The sequence below is a fragment of the Mercurialis annua genome, linkage group LG4 (assembly GCF_937616625.2).
Source record: "Mercurialis annua linkage group LG4, ddMerAnnu1.2, whole genome shotgun sequence".
Taxonomy (NCBI): Eukaryota; Viridiplantae; Streptophyta; class Magnoliopsida; order Malpighiales; family Euphorbiaceae; genus Mercurialis; species Mercurialis annua.
The window spans coordinates 12,629,055-12,644,255 of record NC_065573.1 but is presented as its reverse complement, the minus strand read 5'-3'; the positions used below and the strand labels follow the sequence as shown (position 1 = coordinate 12,644,255).

Below are 15,201 nucleotides of genomic sequence, written 5' to 3'. Positions count from 1 at the left end.
GATAATATTTTAAAAAAGTATTGATTTTTAAAAAATTAAATAACCCATATCGCATGCTATATTGATAACCATAATTAACTATCATTTATCTTAAATGTTATTTTTGTTAATTTCTAACAAAGTATTAAATAATTGATTTAAAGTTAAAATTTAAGTAATCTTTCGATTAAATAAGCTAATCTTTGATATTTTTATAACATTTTGAAATTATGCATGATTTTAGTGGTGTTCTGTATTATAGAAGCATTTTTGCTTGATTTTGTTTAAGTTTTTGGCTCTCTTCTTGTATTAAAGGCAGTAATAAAATTTTAATTGAAAACTAAATAAAAATAATTATTTATTTAATTAAATATTAATAAAAAAAACTACAATGTAGAGATGATATATAGTGCTACAGCTGGTATGTAGATTTACATGACATAAATCTAAATCTATATAATAAAAAATAGAAACTTAAACTGCAAGTAGTGTTAACAGCTGATATATAGATTTACATGACATAAATTTACATTTAAATATGGATATATACAGAGAATACAAAACTTGAACTGCAAGTACTGCTAAAAGTTGGTATATAAATAACAAAAACTTACATTTACATATTGAAATTTACTAAAAGAAAAAATAACATAAATTTACATTTGCATTGAAATATGGATATTTATTAAAAGAAAACACAAAACTTGAATCAATTAAACAATGAACCTCTAATCTTCTGGAAATCGCTTTGAAATACTCCCCTGAAGTGAATCTGAATCCACAAAAATTGACACTCAGTTTTCAATCACAAATTATAATTTCAAATATTAAACAAAGAAAATTGTGCGTTGAACTTCTGTAATCAATTACAAAATAAAAAATAACATTAAATGGTAAATATATAAGCATAAAACATTCCACAATTTAATTTCAACATGGAAAGATAGTCAAATTATCAATAAAAGTTTAACAAAACTAAAAAAAATCACAAATTGATGAAGTAAAACATACCTCATTTAATATGTCTAATGAAGTTAGACAAATAGCTTTCTGCTTAGAAATTTTCAAAAGACTTTTAAACATGATTACCTCTAATCTGCAAAAATAAATCAAAGTTTGCTTCAATCAACTAAATCAAAAAGAGCAATGAGACTCATCATATTAGAAAAAACTCTCATTCCAAAATTCAATATGGAGTAGAATTAAAAATAAAATTCTACAATTTAAAAAATTATAAATTTAGCTTATTATCAAAATACAAAGTTAAAAGAAAATTACCATGCCGGTAGAAGGATCAAAGCTAGAGCAGAGTTCCGTATTGAACTTTTAATCAACTGTAAAATTCAAACCCAACTTATTTTTTCTGTTTTACCATTATTATTGTCCCCTGCCTCCAAAATTGAAGCCGCTTAATTAACTTGACACCATTAAAATCGGATTGACGCTGCTACCAAGTAACTATATGAAAAAAGACACATGAAACGAAGTTAATAAAATAGAGAAAATTATGATATGATTATAACCAGAAAATTAAACTGTATGACAAATTAAAAACAGAGAAGACCTTCTTAAAAAAGGTCAACAGAGAGAAAAGAATGAAAGATGAAAAGAAAGAACAGAAGGAGCTAGGACGAAGAGTTTATTTTTATATATCAATGAAGAAATTATATTTTTATTAATTACTGAGAAAGGTATCCAAAATAAGTGTTACTGCTATATGAATGACAGATTAGTTACCAGCTGGAAAGCATGCAGACTTCCAGTATACGTGGCATGTTCTTTCATTCAATAATGATTGCTTTCTAATCCTTTGAATCATAAAACAACAAAAATTTTACTTAAATAACCCTGAACATATAATATGTTGATGAAGGTTTTGTTTGAAAATAATTAGAAAATAAAGCCTTTTGTAAAAATTTAACTTTCAGCATAAGGACAAAATCTAAAAAATTCCAAATTATAACTGGTTTTTCTGAAATTAAATGGAAAAAGAATGGTATTCATATCACAAATAAGAGGAACTTACGAAAATATCCATTTGCAATACCTACTCTATCATGGTTATTATGAAATTATGTAAACAACATAGGTTTTTTAGGAACTGAACCCAAAAACACTGTTCAATGTACAGTGTTTTTGGATGGTTATTATGAAATTATGTAAACAACATAGGTTTTTTAGGAACTGAACCCAAAAACACTGTTCAATGTACAGTGTTTTTGGGTTCGGTTTTATACTATAGTATATAGATATGTTGCCACATGGATTAAACCTAGAGGCAAGTATGAGTGGACTAGCCTCAATAACATTGTAACGGCGTATTAGTGCAAAACTAACAGGTCAAAAAGAGTATAAATGCTAAAGTTTTATTTGAGGCGTGTAATTGTAATCTAGTGGACAAAATCAAGTGTATCTGTAAATACCCCTTGTGATCAGAGATCCTATCATATACCATCATTTTCGAGATGGAGTCTGTTCTTGCCAAGATTATTGGTAACACCACACCAAAGTCTAGAAAATAATTTCTTAACTTAATCTCCCTAAACTAAAGAAAAAAACCCAATATTTGTATCCGAACCTTGAAAACAGCTACGAGCCTCAGAAGTGTAGTCTATTGAGGCTTGAATAAGTACAGTAACATCAATTTAGTAATCCTGCACAAGCTCCTAAACAGTTTACAGGCTCTGACAATAGTATGAAGAATTTTGTAGTACAACAATGTCAAAATGTGAGGAGTCCATTCAACCACTTGTGCTCATAAATAGCCTACTTATTCATACATTCTTTAATCTGAAGTCTCACTATGTTACAAATGGCAGAATTACAATTCATCTTTAGTTTCCCCCATGCCTGCATGTTCCACATGAGATGCATACACTTTAACTATGGACTCATACACATCAATGCCTTTCAGGTACTCTGCTTGGTTCAAGAACTGCCACATACAAAACATTACTTCTTAGCCGTCACAACTGGTGACGAACGGAATTGCACAAACACTGAACCAAGTTAATAAATTCAGTTCGGTTCTATTCGACTCTATACAAAAATTTGGCAATTTTTGGTTTGGTATGATTTTTGAAGTAGCCAATTTCACTTCATTTTTAGTATAAAACCGACCCAAAACGAAAAAGTTAACCAAACTGACTTCGGTTTAAAATATTTTAAATTCTTGTATTTGATATTGAAAAAACTAGAATTTTAACAGAACACTTAACTATGACACTATCAAGCATGATGGAAGCATTGCTCTTTCCGTTACCTCATTATGATCATGTAGAAGAATAGGCGTATTTGCCATAGGTGAAAAGCCGATTGCTGGAATTCCTTGTTGCCGAAAGTAACGAGAATCAGTGGCTGCAGGGAAGATCTCTGGTTTACCAAGTGTTCCATTTGCTTTTCTGACAGCTTCTTCGAGCAGAGTCCACCATGGGTTAGAACTGTCAGTCTTTGTAAGGAGTGGCCTCCCGTACTTGTCGTGTACGGTAGTTTTCTGCTTAAACTGCCCAAGCCACTAAAATATTTAGGAATGTTTAAAACATTCAAAAAAAGTAGTTACCAGTTGCATGCATTACATGTGCCAGACTTTCTAGCAGCAGCAAATGTTATTTACTCATTTACATGAAAATTGATACAAAAACTAGAATTACCATGAACAATGTCCTATATGCCACTTTCCTTAAGCTAGATAATCAAATTGATACCAAAAAAAAAATTATTCCTCTTATTCTATATTTGTGGAATTACCAATTCTTCGCAAGTTGTTAAATCAGTGGCATAGTCCATTCTAATCAAAAACAAAAACAGATTGTATGAACAACTAAAAGACAGTAATGCATGTATTAAAAACATAAGGTCTCCTCCCATATCTTCAGGCAGAATATCACTAGTTACTGATAGAAAATGAGGTTCTATAGCTAGTGATGTTAAACTATTCTACTAGTTTAACAGTACCTGGAATGTCATATTGCGGGAAGCAGGAGCCCATTCTTCAGCGATTCGCCTTTCCAAAGATTCAGGATCAGCAGTTGGTGGGACCCGAACATCAAAACCTGCTTCTGCTTCAGACGGCTGCAAATTCATGACAAACCCCTGACAGAGAAAAGAAAGCCATGAATTGCACATACCAAGAGAAATGCATTGTTAGATTCTTTGGTGGATTGCCTCGGATCCAAAAATAGCTGATGAACAATGATATAAGGACTTCAATAAATTACAATCAACTCTTTAGGTACTTTTTGAGCAGAGCTAGCCTAAGGCACTAAAGTGCAATTCATCACATGGGCATATGCCAATAATAAAAAAAAAAACAAGAGCAAGTAGTAAGTTTCGTATGAAAAATTTGAATTTGATAATTTCCTTTTAAAGGTTTGCAAGAGCAAGTAGTCTCACAAGCTTAGCAAAATAATTGTTCCTGTAGTGTTTGTATTAAACGAGCAGATAAATCATTGGTGTTTAAGCAGTGGTGTTTTTGTTTTGAATCCATCAAGCTAAATTGCAAGTAGATAGTGATATAGATTGGTTAGACATCGAAGTAGAAGATAGAAAAAAATATGGAAGTAACGGCGAAGAATATGTTAGTAATGCTTACAGTTGGTGATGGAGTGCCTGCTTTAAGAAAGACCATATTAACAGACGTAACCTCTCCTTCAGCCTTCAAACCAGCCTTGACCAAATCAAACTGAGACGCGCGAAATCTCCTCACACTCTCAATACTTTTAAGAAGGTTCTCCATGGCACTATTGTCATAAAGTTTAGCCCCATGCCCTGGAGGCCCAGTCGCCTTAATCACAAGCCACCACGGACTCCTCTCTCCATAAAATGGCCTATAGTGCTCAGCAGGAGATGCCAAACCTGTTAAATGGATGCAGCAGAACATACATCACTCGCAAAATCACATATGTATGGGCCTGTGTTACACATTACACAGAATCATATATTCCGATTCTGCTTCCGATGACTCCGAAACTTAATATTTATAAACTATTTTTAAAAATACGTTTTTGTTTCCATACAAATAGAATGGAAAGTCTATGCTCTAAATTCTCAACATCCACAACAAATCTAAACTGAACATAAATATACCTTCATCAAGAACTATGCCAACATTCATGGAGTTGAAGATATGAGAATGAGCAAACCTCTCAGCACCATCATGTCCACCTATTTCCTCATCAGGAGAAAACAAGATATAAACGGATCGAATTGGGCGGAACCCAGACGAGTTAAGGCGACGAACAGCTTCCAAATACTGCATGCCGACGCACTTCATGTCCTGGGAACCTCTAGCATAGATATTACCATGGGAATCGAGAATTGCGGCGAAGGCAGGATAATCCCACTTGTGCTGCTCAACGGGAACCACATCAGTATGAGAAAAAAGGAGAATCGAAGGAAGAGTGGGGCTGGAGCCCTGCCACTTGAGGAGAAGAAGCGGCTTCCCTGTCACAAACTCTATGGACTGGGATTCCAGTCCTATGGATTTGGCTTGGGATACTAGGAATTCTTCTGCTTCTTTGTAGTTGGGATTGGGGTGAGCTGTGTTGATTTGGAGATATTGTTGGAATCTCCCTATAATTGAATCTGAATCTCCTGCTGCTGGGTTTGCAATCAACACCCACACAACCACCAACACTGTGCTCAAATTACGGCTTCCCATTCTCCCAAATTTCTCCAATGCTTCTACACTCCCTTTCTTTCACTTCATCCTTAGCCCTCCTTCTCACGTCCTTCAACTTTACAACATTTTTTCACTTACTTCCTATAAATCTTATGTTTCACTTAGTCCTTCAATTTTTCTTTTTTAATTAATGGGTCCTTTCTTTAAGTACTCTTTTTTTTTGCCAAACAGTATATATTATTGATAGAATTAACCGATTACATCTAAACTTTGAAGTACATCGTAGATCGAAATTATAAAAGTAAAAACAACTAAAACATATAATAGATCTATGGCAAGAAACAAAACAGTAATAGAAATCTAAACATACAAATTTGACATGTGACTAAAAACAGGATGAATTCAACTGTTATGAATTCTCTGGCACCGATCGTACCTTCGCAACTTCTATTAGCCACCGGTTCCGCTGCTAGTATACTTCGAACGAGGATAAAAAATCTTGAACCTTTAAGAATGTGAAGCTGAAGTTTGAAAAAATGCTGAAAAGTCTTGAACTCAAACATATAATCTTCAAAACCAGGAGGTTGTTTAATATAATCTTCCTCCTCAATAAAATAATCTAAAATGCACTTTTAACATCCATTTGAAAAAAGTTTGAAATTCATGCAAGATGCATATGCTAAAATCTTGCGTATTGCTTCTAATCTAGCAATCAGAGTAAATGTCGCTTCATAATCGGGACTTGTTCCGAGTTATCACTCCGCTTTCATCCAACTTATTCCGGAAAACCCATTTTGTTCCAATAATGGTATGGCCATTAGGAGGAGGGACTAACTCCCAAACGTTATTCCTTTCGAATTAATTGAGTTCATCTTGCATAGAACTCACCCAACATTCATCAACTAGAACTTCACTAATTTTAGTGGGTTCAAATTGAGATAGGAAAGCAACATTGAAAAAAATACGGAAATGAGAGCGAGTACTTACTTCCCTTGATGTGTCACCAATGATCGACTCTTGAGAATGAGTTTTCTTGAAAGCCCAATCCTTAGGTAGATCATGGGTAGGTTGAACCGGAGGAGGAGATACAAGTTCTTCCTTTTTATCTCCTTTGAGTTGGTTGAGGAACCTCCACTTCACTTGATTAATTTTCTTGATTTTCTCCAAGTGTGAGATCCTCAAATGTACCAACAAAATCATGAGCAAACGAGCCCTTCTCTGGAAATTCATTGGAGGACTCATCAAATACCACATGCATAGACTACTCAATAATTAAAGTACGCTTTTTTAAGACTCTAAAGACTTGCTAGTAGAGGCATAACCTAAAAACACGCCTTCATCTGTTTTGGAATTAAATTTTATGAGGTCATCCTTGGTTTTCAATATAAAGCACTTGCATCCAATCACTCTAAAGTAAGATATTTTAGGCTTCCTTTCCATCCAAAGCTCATAAGAAGTTTCGTTCAAAATCGATCTTTTAAAAATGCAGTTTGAAACATAGCACGCAGTGTTAATGGTTTCAGCCCATAAGTATTGAGGTAAGTCATACTCATTGAGCATAGAACTAGCCATTTTAACCAAAGTACGATTATTCCTTCCAACAATCCCATTTTGTTGAGGCGTTTGAGGAGAAGAAAAATTGTGAAAAATACCATTTTCATTATAAAATGCTTTGAAAAAATAATTTTGAAATTCAGTCCATGATCACTTCTAATGCTTCAAATAGGCAAATCTTTTTATTTTTGAATGAGCCAAAAATATATAACCCAAGTGAATCTAGAGTAATCGTCAACAATAACAAAAGCATAGTGCATGCCACGCAAGATAGCAACTCTCATAGGTCCACATAAGTTCATGTGAAGCAATTGTAAAGGTCTAGAAGTTGAAACAACATTTTTGGCTTTAAAAAAAGACTTGTGTTGTTTTCCCATTTGACAAGGTCCACACACTTTGTCTTTTCAAAATTTTAGTTTCGGCAAACCTTTGACAAGTTCATCCTTACTTACCTCATTTAAGAGGTCTAAACTAGCATGAATAAGTCTTCGGTGCCACAAACAAGACTCATCACTGAGTGATAGTAAACACTTGTCATCTGGGTTTTCAAGCATATCCAAGTCAATTATGTAAATATTTTTCTTTCGGATTCCCTTGAAGACTACCACACTATCCATTGGTTGGATAACATAGCAAGCTTTGAAATCGAAAGTCACATTATAGCCCTTGTCACATAATTGATTAACACTCAAAAGATTATATTTTAGACCATTTACAAGCCACACATTCTCTATAGAAGGAGAGGTAGAGTTACCTATCTTGCCTATCCCCACAACTTGACCTTTGGCATCTTCCCTGAAGGTGGCACTTCCTATGTTTTTATGCTCTAAATGAGTGAAGTTGGAGATGTGGCCGGTCATGTGCCTTGAGCTTCCGCTATCAACATACCATTTGATTTTATGTGAAACGGCCTCCTTGGAAACTAGAAGAAACAAACTCAAACCTTAGGTACCCAAATCACTTTGGATCCTTGAAAGTTATAATTAGAGTAGTATAATGGAATCAACCTCAATTGGACTTTCCTCATATAGCAATCAATATTCTTATGACCAAATCTCATGCAATACACATATTAAAGCTTATAGGACATGTGAGCATATCTTGAGTAAGTCTTGACTCTAGGAGCCCCACATGTATAAGCATAGCAATGTGCACAAGAGTGATCATATATGTATGTATGTGCATTTGGCATGTGAGTGAGCATATGGATATGAATGCACATGATTCTTCTTCATGATTCTCATCTCCCATTTATGACTATATTGGAGGCATGGGCATTGTAATATACTGCGTTTTCCGCTCGATTTCAGTCGGGTCTCTGTCACCGTATCGATCGTTTTGGATGTCAGTTGAACTTGTTTAAGTCCTTGTTTGAGTTTGGAAATCAGTCTGTGGGCTCGGGGCCTTGTTGAAGGCCCATTCCGGGTCTAGCCTTAAGGACGCGACAAGGCTGGCACGCCTCGCGCCGCGCCCTTGGTCTTGTTGTGCATCACGCCTCCCATCACGCCCTGCTCTCTATTTCCGCAGCGGGGTCTATAAATAGACCTCTTATCTGACCCTAATCATTTTAAACACTCTTTTAATAAAACCTAAAACCCTGGGACGAATGGGATCTCAGAATACGTCATCCGTCACTCGGTAAGTGATTCGTATGTCTTTTCTATCGTTCTATCATTAACTCTTTCATTTGTTTCGATCCTTGACTATCCATTCCATGATTTCCATCGACTTTGTGAGTTGGAGGGGCTAACCTAACCTGATCTCATTGTTCCTTGATTCATTTTGTTGTTCTTATCATGGTAGGTGTTGTTTCTCTCGCTAAAACATGTTATTACTTTCTTGATTTGTTGTTATGTTGTTATATTGATATTACCTACTGTGTTGCTTGTATAATCAGAGTTGGTATGTTAGATTTATCTTAACAAGTGTTGTCGTTAGACATTACTCTCTATTTGCAAGGTAAATTGGTAGGATTCGATGCTAGATTTCTTGGTATAATCTTGGCATGTTTTGTTAGCTGTTTTGAAATGATTTTGGTTGCTGGAAATTCTTACTTATTGCTGATGTAGATTGTTAATTTCAACTCGTTGTTGTTTGGATTTTTGGATGGATTGTAAGTTGAGTATTTGACTTGTATTTCACGTTTACACTTTGTTTAATTTGATTGTTGTTAGTTGCTGCCCATAGGTGATTTTAGGGATGTTTGTAACATGTTGGCATTGTTTAAAGATCATTAGTTTGTTTCGTGTTAATTTATATATAAGATGGCAATGTTGTGCCTTGTAATTGGCTGAATTGGTTTCTCTATTTTCATATTTGAGTTGATTGATTTAAATACATATTTAAATCCTTATTGAACCTAATTATGTGATTTTGAAACACTGATGACTACCTTGGGTAATTTTGCCAATTGAGGCTAGTTTCGAGTTTGATAAATAAGTGAATCATTGATATTAAGCTATATTGAGTTCCATGTTTTCAAATAAGTATTGTTTTGGATTAAAGGTTTCAGATTTGACTTTGAATACTACTTTGGTATCTTTGGGTCGGGTTAGACTTGGGTCGCCCGACATGTGAAGTTAGCTTATTTTGCCTTTACTCGACTAACCCAATACTTTAGGACTTTCACTTGGGTTTTGAGAATTGAACTAATTATTTAAACCTTTCAAATTTGGACTCAAAAGGGAACTCTATTAGACTTAGTTATTCGTTTGATTTCAGTATGTTTGGATGTTATACTGTGTGTTGAGAATAAACCCAACTTGTAATAGAGTGGACCTAAGTCCGAGTTATCGTACCCACAAGGAGTGAATTCAAGAGTGATGATTGATGAGAGTGATTTTAGTTGCTATTCAGTTCGTTTAGCAAACATGAATATGGATTTCAAAGTATCAAAAGTCTAAAGGTAAAAAACTACTAAACTTGCAATTTGTAATACCCCTAATTTTCAAAATATGGAATTTTTGAAAATGCGGTGAATTGGAAATTAACGGCGGTAGAGTACCGGTTAAGAAATTAATTTTCGGTGTTATAATGCATGTGATTGATTTATTTGCGATATGTGATTAATTATTTAAATGTTTACGTGTGCATGGCTACGAAAATCAATTATTGTGCATGGGTGGCATTTTCGTAATTTTCGGTCATTAATTGATAAAACCGATTTAAATAATTAAAAACGTTAAAAAAAATTAAGTTATAAATATATTTGCTCAAAATTTGATCATATAAGAAATTAATTTAGTTCGGAAACATTTTTCGAGAAAGATTTTACGGTACCTCGAAAACCGTAAAAATAATTTAAATAAGCTAAGATTGGCTTAACTTGGGGAGAAAGCAAGTGCATATGAGATGACACATACTTGGACACTTGTCAACATGCATGTAGCCTAGGAGTTGAGCTTATGATTGCAATTAAAAAAGGCTAATTAGACCCCACAACTTTTTAAACTAAAATGCTATAAGAAGAAATCTTTTCTTCTCCTTTTTCTTAGGAGTAAAAAGTATTTTTTTTAGAAAACCAAAAGTCACTCTCTTCTTCTTCTTCTTGTCTTGGCCGAACCACACCCTAGGAAAATAACAAACCCCATTATTTTCTTTAACTCAAGCTTTTAAAAAGGTAAGATTAAAAGCTTTTAAATGGGTGTTATATGGTTATTTTTTTTTGGGTTCTCATTCTTCTTCTTTTTCGGTTTCATGCTTAAATGGGAGGTTTTAATCAAAGTTTTTATGATCTTTCTTTTAAAATGTGGGTTGTTAAGAGGATCAAATAATTGGGTGTTAATTTGTTTTTGAAAATTTCGGTTTTGATAAAATTTTGGTTCAAGGGTTTAAAACCTACATGCAATCATGGATTATGGCTTTAGTGAGCTAGATAAAACATGGGTAAGAGTTGGTTTTAAAAGAATCAAAGTTTTTAAGGTAGTTATGTTTTACATTTGTTTTCAAACTTGAACAAGTCTTATGAACTTAGTTTAAAAAGCTGGAAATTGTATTTTGGATGTTAAAAGGTTGGTTTTTGAGAAAAATTAAGGGTTTTAAAAAGAAAATTTAAAGGGTAATTTGTGGTGTTAAAAAGGCCGAATATTTTCATGATTTTTCATGAAGTAGGGTTTTGAAATTTCAAGGTTTAAAGTGATTTAAAATTTCTTAAGAAATTTGGTGGTTTCAAAGATCAAGTGTGAAAATTTAATAATTTTCTTTAAAACCGAAAATAATGAGATTAAAAAAAAAAAAAATATTTATGAGATAAATTATTTTGGGTTAAAAATTGTTAAATGGGTGAATATGTGTGTTATATATTTAAAATTTTTTTTAAATTAAAGATTTGTGGGTAATTAATTTGTGATTGCCGAATAGTATTGTGATTTTCCATTCTTTGATGATTTGTTGTGTTTATTATAAAGTTTGCATGATTAATTAGATTGTTAGAAGATTAATTTAAATGTGATGCATGATTTAATTTTTGATAAAATTTGTTAGTGGAAATTTTGTTATGGCCGAATATAATTCTATGATGGCATGAAAATATTATGAAAATTATTTAGTGGGTATGCCGAAATGTTTATATGTGTGTGATTTTATGATGATTTATGGGAGTTGCCATGTTATATGTTGATAGTAAGAATTATAGATGTTGTTTGTAAAATTTCTTGGTTGGCCGAATATGTCTTTGGAATTGCATGATTAATGTATACAAAATTTGATTATGGGTAATTGTTGAAATTGTATGTATGGGATTTACATGATAATTTTGAACAATAAATAGTTGTTAACCGATTATATGAAAAATGCTAATAAATGATTTGTATTGTTTAATTGGCATGTTAGTTGGTGTTTAGATGAGATTAAAATTATGTTTATATGTTATGGGGGTTAAATACTTGAAATGATAAATTTTGGCTAAAAGCCGAATAGATCCTTGATTGAAAAGAAATTTTTACTTTTAAATTTCTTGATTAATTGATGAGTTAATAAGTATGCCATGGAAATATTTAATTGTTAAAAATTGTGTTATTTGGTGATTTTGGTGTGTTGGCCGAATAGTTGGCTATTAATGTTTGGTTGTGTAAATTGTTGTGATTGTGGTTAGTATTGTGTATTTAATCAAGTGTGATTAAATATTTTGGTAGAGTTAAAATTCATTCAATTTGATATTGATTGGCTAATTTTGGTATAGGTGGTTTAGAGAGTGGGGTGGTGGTCGGCGAACCACTACCGGCCGGTAAACGGAGCACGGTATCTCTGTTTAACCGAGCCAAGATTTGGTCGGGTTGAAACCGAACCAAAATGGACCAAGGCCAAGAGGGGGCCGAAACCGTAATTAGACCCCGGACTAGAACTTTGGACTTTTATTTAGACTTAACTAAATAATTTGGACCCAAAGTTAAAAAGTTAAAAAGGTAAGTAATAATTTAAAATTTGGTAAAAGGACTAAAATGCAAGATTTGAAAGTATAAGGACTAATATGTCCTAAATGGATTTTGGTGGACTTAAAAGGTAAGTGAAACCTTGAATTTGTTTAAATTAAAAGTTTTTAAGATTTTGAACTTTTAATTTGGGCTTGGACCCAAAAGATTTATATTTTAAAATGAATTGGAATTAATTAGTTAGATATAAACTAATTAATGTTTTATTTAATTAAAATTGGAAAATTTTAATTAAAGGATGTATGTATGTATATTATATTTTTATTAAAAGAGGATTTTGAATAAAGGTATTTTGGAATATGAAAATGTATAAGGACCGAATAGTATTTTTTAAAATATGAGAATTTTTCCGAAAGGGTAAAATGGTAAAATTTACCTAAGATTTAGATGGACCAAATTATGAATTTAATTGGATTCCTAAGATTGAACCCGATACGTAGTTTGTGTACGGGCCACGATGTCGATCGTGATGATTAGTGGGAAACGTTTTGATTAACAAACGTTTAGAGATTCGACAAAAGGTCAATCTCGGAATGCGAGGCATTCACGGGGCAATAATTGCCGAGGAGCTAAATGTGGATTAGCGTGCGTAAATAATTGTGGAACGACAGTCTGTGAGTTTGCATTATTACATGCATACATTAAAGTAATAAAATTATTATTATTACTTTAATGTGGAAAATTAATATCATAAAGCATTTTAAATATATCGTATATTTATTTTGAGTAAATAAAATTATTATGGCATGAGTCTATGAAACGTACCATCCTATTTGGGCTATAATAGGACTATGTGATCACTAGTTATTGCATGCATATTTATTTTTACGTTAAGTGGATGTGGAAATCTAGACGACGGTCTAGAAGTCTGAGACGACGGTCCAGACATTGCGGGAGAGCTTCTAAGACGACGGTCTAGAACCCCGAACAAGTTAACGGTGACGGAACGATAGAGTTCGGCCGATTGATTTAAGAACTAACGGCGTCATGGAACACTTAATGTTATCGGTCGTTGAGTTCATGAGAAAAGTTGGGAACAGTCTAAAGAAAGGTTTAGAACTGTAAAGGATAGTGGAAAATAAACTAGAGTCGAGTGAATCTACGGGTTCAGCCGACTAGTTTATTAATCTAAGTCTGAAAGGGGACTTAGAGGAATATGGATTAGAAATTGCATTTCATTTCAAAAGCTTTAACGTTTCTGTGATTGAACCGGTAGTAAATATTTAAATATATCTATTTTATGACGAGTTAAATTATTTAATGTGTGTTTGTAAGATGTCAACTCACCAGTATATCTGACCCCGTTGTTGTACCAATTTTTCAGGTACGTAGACTGTCATTTTTGGTGAGGCTTCATATTCTTGTTCATGAAGTCTCTGTTTTGGACGATGTGGTATCTTGTATATATATTTACCTATCTTAGTGCTGCAGTAGAACTGTTTAGACGGACGTACTTTAGCATGCTTTTTACTTTGCGATGAACTGCCACGTCATACTCTGTTTAATTATCATCGCTTTGTTATTATTATGTTAATGTATGCATGCTTATTATGGATATTTTGTGATGCCTCTCGGGTATTTGAGATACCGGGATAAATGTGGAAAACAGTAATGAAACTGTTGGCATCGAAACAAAATGTATACGTGGGCCCGACGTGGCATAAATGTGATTTGCATGTCTCACCCTAAAAACGTTTTGAAAAAGGGTTATAACAGTTGACATGTTGAGAAAAAGGAAAAGAGGTCCCGTGAAATGGTTGACCTAGTATTTATGTTTCGGAATTTAAAATATATGATTTTATTCCGCGAAAAATTTATAGTGAATTTCGAAACAAATTTATATGAGTAAACTTTTAAAAGAAAAGTTAAATTGTTTTAATGGAAAAATGGATTTTATTTTAAGGCTTGCTACGGGTTTCGGAGCAACCACTCCCATTCCCTAGCGCCGGTCTCGATCCGGGAATCGGGTCGTGACAAAGGTGGTATCAGAGCAATGGTTGATTAATTGGGCCATTGCGTGAAAGAGTGATTTTATTTTCGAAAAGAGAATCGAAAATTTTTGAGAAATGAAAAAAAAAAATTGTGATTTTATTTCGATGTGCGAAATCGAAATTTTTGATGATGTGGCGTTATGTGAAAAGTTGAGTTGTTTATTGAGTTCCTAGGAAGGAATGAGTATCCCTAGGAAATCTACTGCAGCAAAATAGGAAATCGATGTCATGTCTTGACTAAGTTATCGTTTTTCAAAATTCTATTCCGTAGTGTTCCCTAGGAATTGAATTTGTGTTGTTGTGATTAAACGATAATGTGATTTTGCGATTGATTGCAATTATGTGATTTAATGCTTGAAAATGTGATTTGGTGATTAATTGCAATTGTTTGATGTGATAAATGGGAATGTGATTTTGTGAATATTTGCAATTACGTGATTGATAATTGAGATTTGATTGGGTTATTGAAACCAAAAAAAAATTATGGTGTAATTGCTATGTGAAAAATGTGCAAAGTGAGTATGTGATTTAATTTTTGCATGGTGTGTTGGTTGAACCGAAATGTGTTCGGTGATAATGTGAAAATTGTGATAATTGTGATTATTGTGTGTATTATGTGCACGGGATT

General features: G+C 33.2%; 1 protein-coding gene and 1 long non-coding RNA gene across 2 annotated transcripts; both read right to left on the bottom strand.

Annotated features, from left to right (window-relative positions):
- Window positions 1–555: 555 nt before the first annotated feature.
- LOC126677124 (uncharacterized) lies at window positions 556–1,653 on the bottom strand. Its single transcript, XR_007640479.2, has 4 exons — window positions 1,544–1,653; window positions 1,258–1,437; window positions 991–1,075; window positions 556–751 (listed from the first exon to the last, which is right to left on the bottom strand). It is a non-coding gene; the product is annotated as an uncharacterized LOC126677124 (long non-coding RNA).
- A 993-nt stretch (window positions 1,654–2,646) lies between these two features.
- On the bottom strand, window positions 2,647–5,718 carry LOC126677123 (uncharacterized). The gene is made up of 5 exons (XM_050371596.2): window positions 5,065–5,718; window positions 4,571–4,833; window positions 3,934–4,071; window positions 3,242–3,481; window positions 2,647–2,914 (listed from the first exon to the last, which is right to left on the bottom strand). Exons 1-5 carry the CDS (start codon window positions 5,636–5,638, stop codon window positions 2,801–2,803), a joined length of 1,329 nt encoding a protein of 442 aa, XP_050227553.1. The 5' UTR covers window positions 5,639–5,718; the 3' UTR covers window positions 2,647–2,800.
- Between the last annotated feature and the right edge of the window lie 9,483 nt (window positions 5,719–15,201).

Coding starts and splice junctions, on each gene's coding strand:
- LOC126677123 (XM_050371596.2), bottom strand. CDS start 5,638: ATGGGAAGCCGTAATTTGAGCACAGTGTTGGTGGTTGTGTGGGTGTTG. Junction 4,834..5,064: donor TGGCATAGTTCTTGATGAAG/GTATATTTATGT, acceptor TCCATTTAACAG/GTTTGGCATCTCCTGCTGAG. Junction 3,482..3,933: donor CCCGCAATATGACATTCCAG/GTACTGTTAAAC, acceptor TGGCTTGGGCAG/TTTAAGCAGAAAACTACCGT.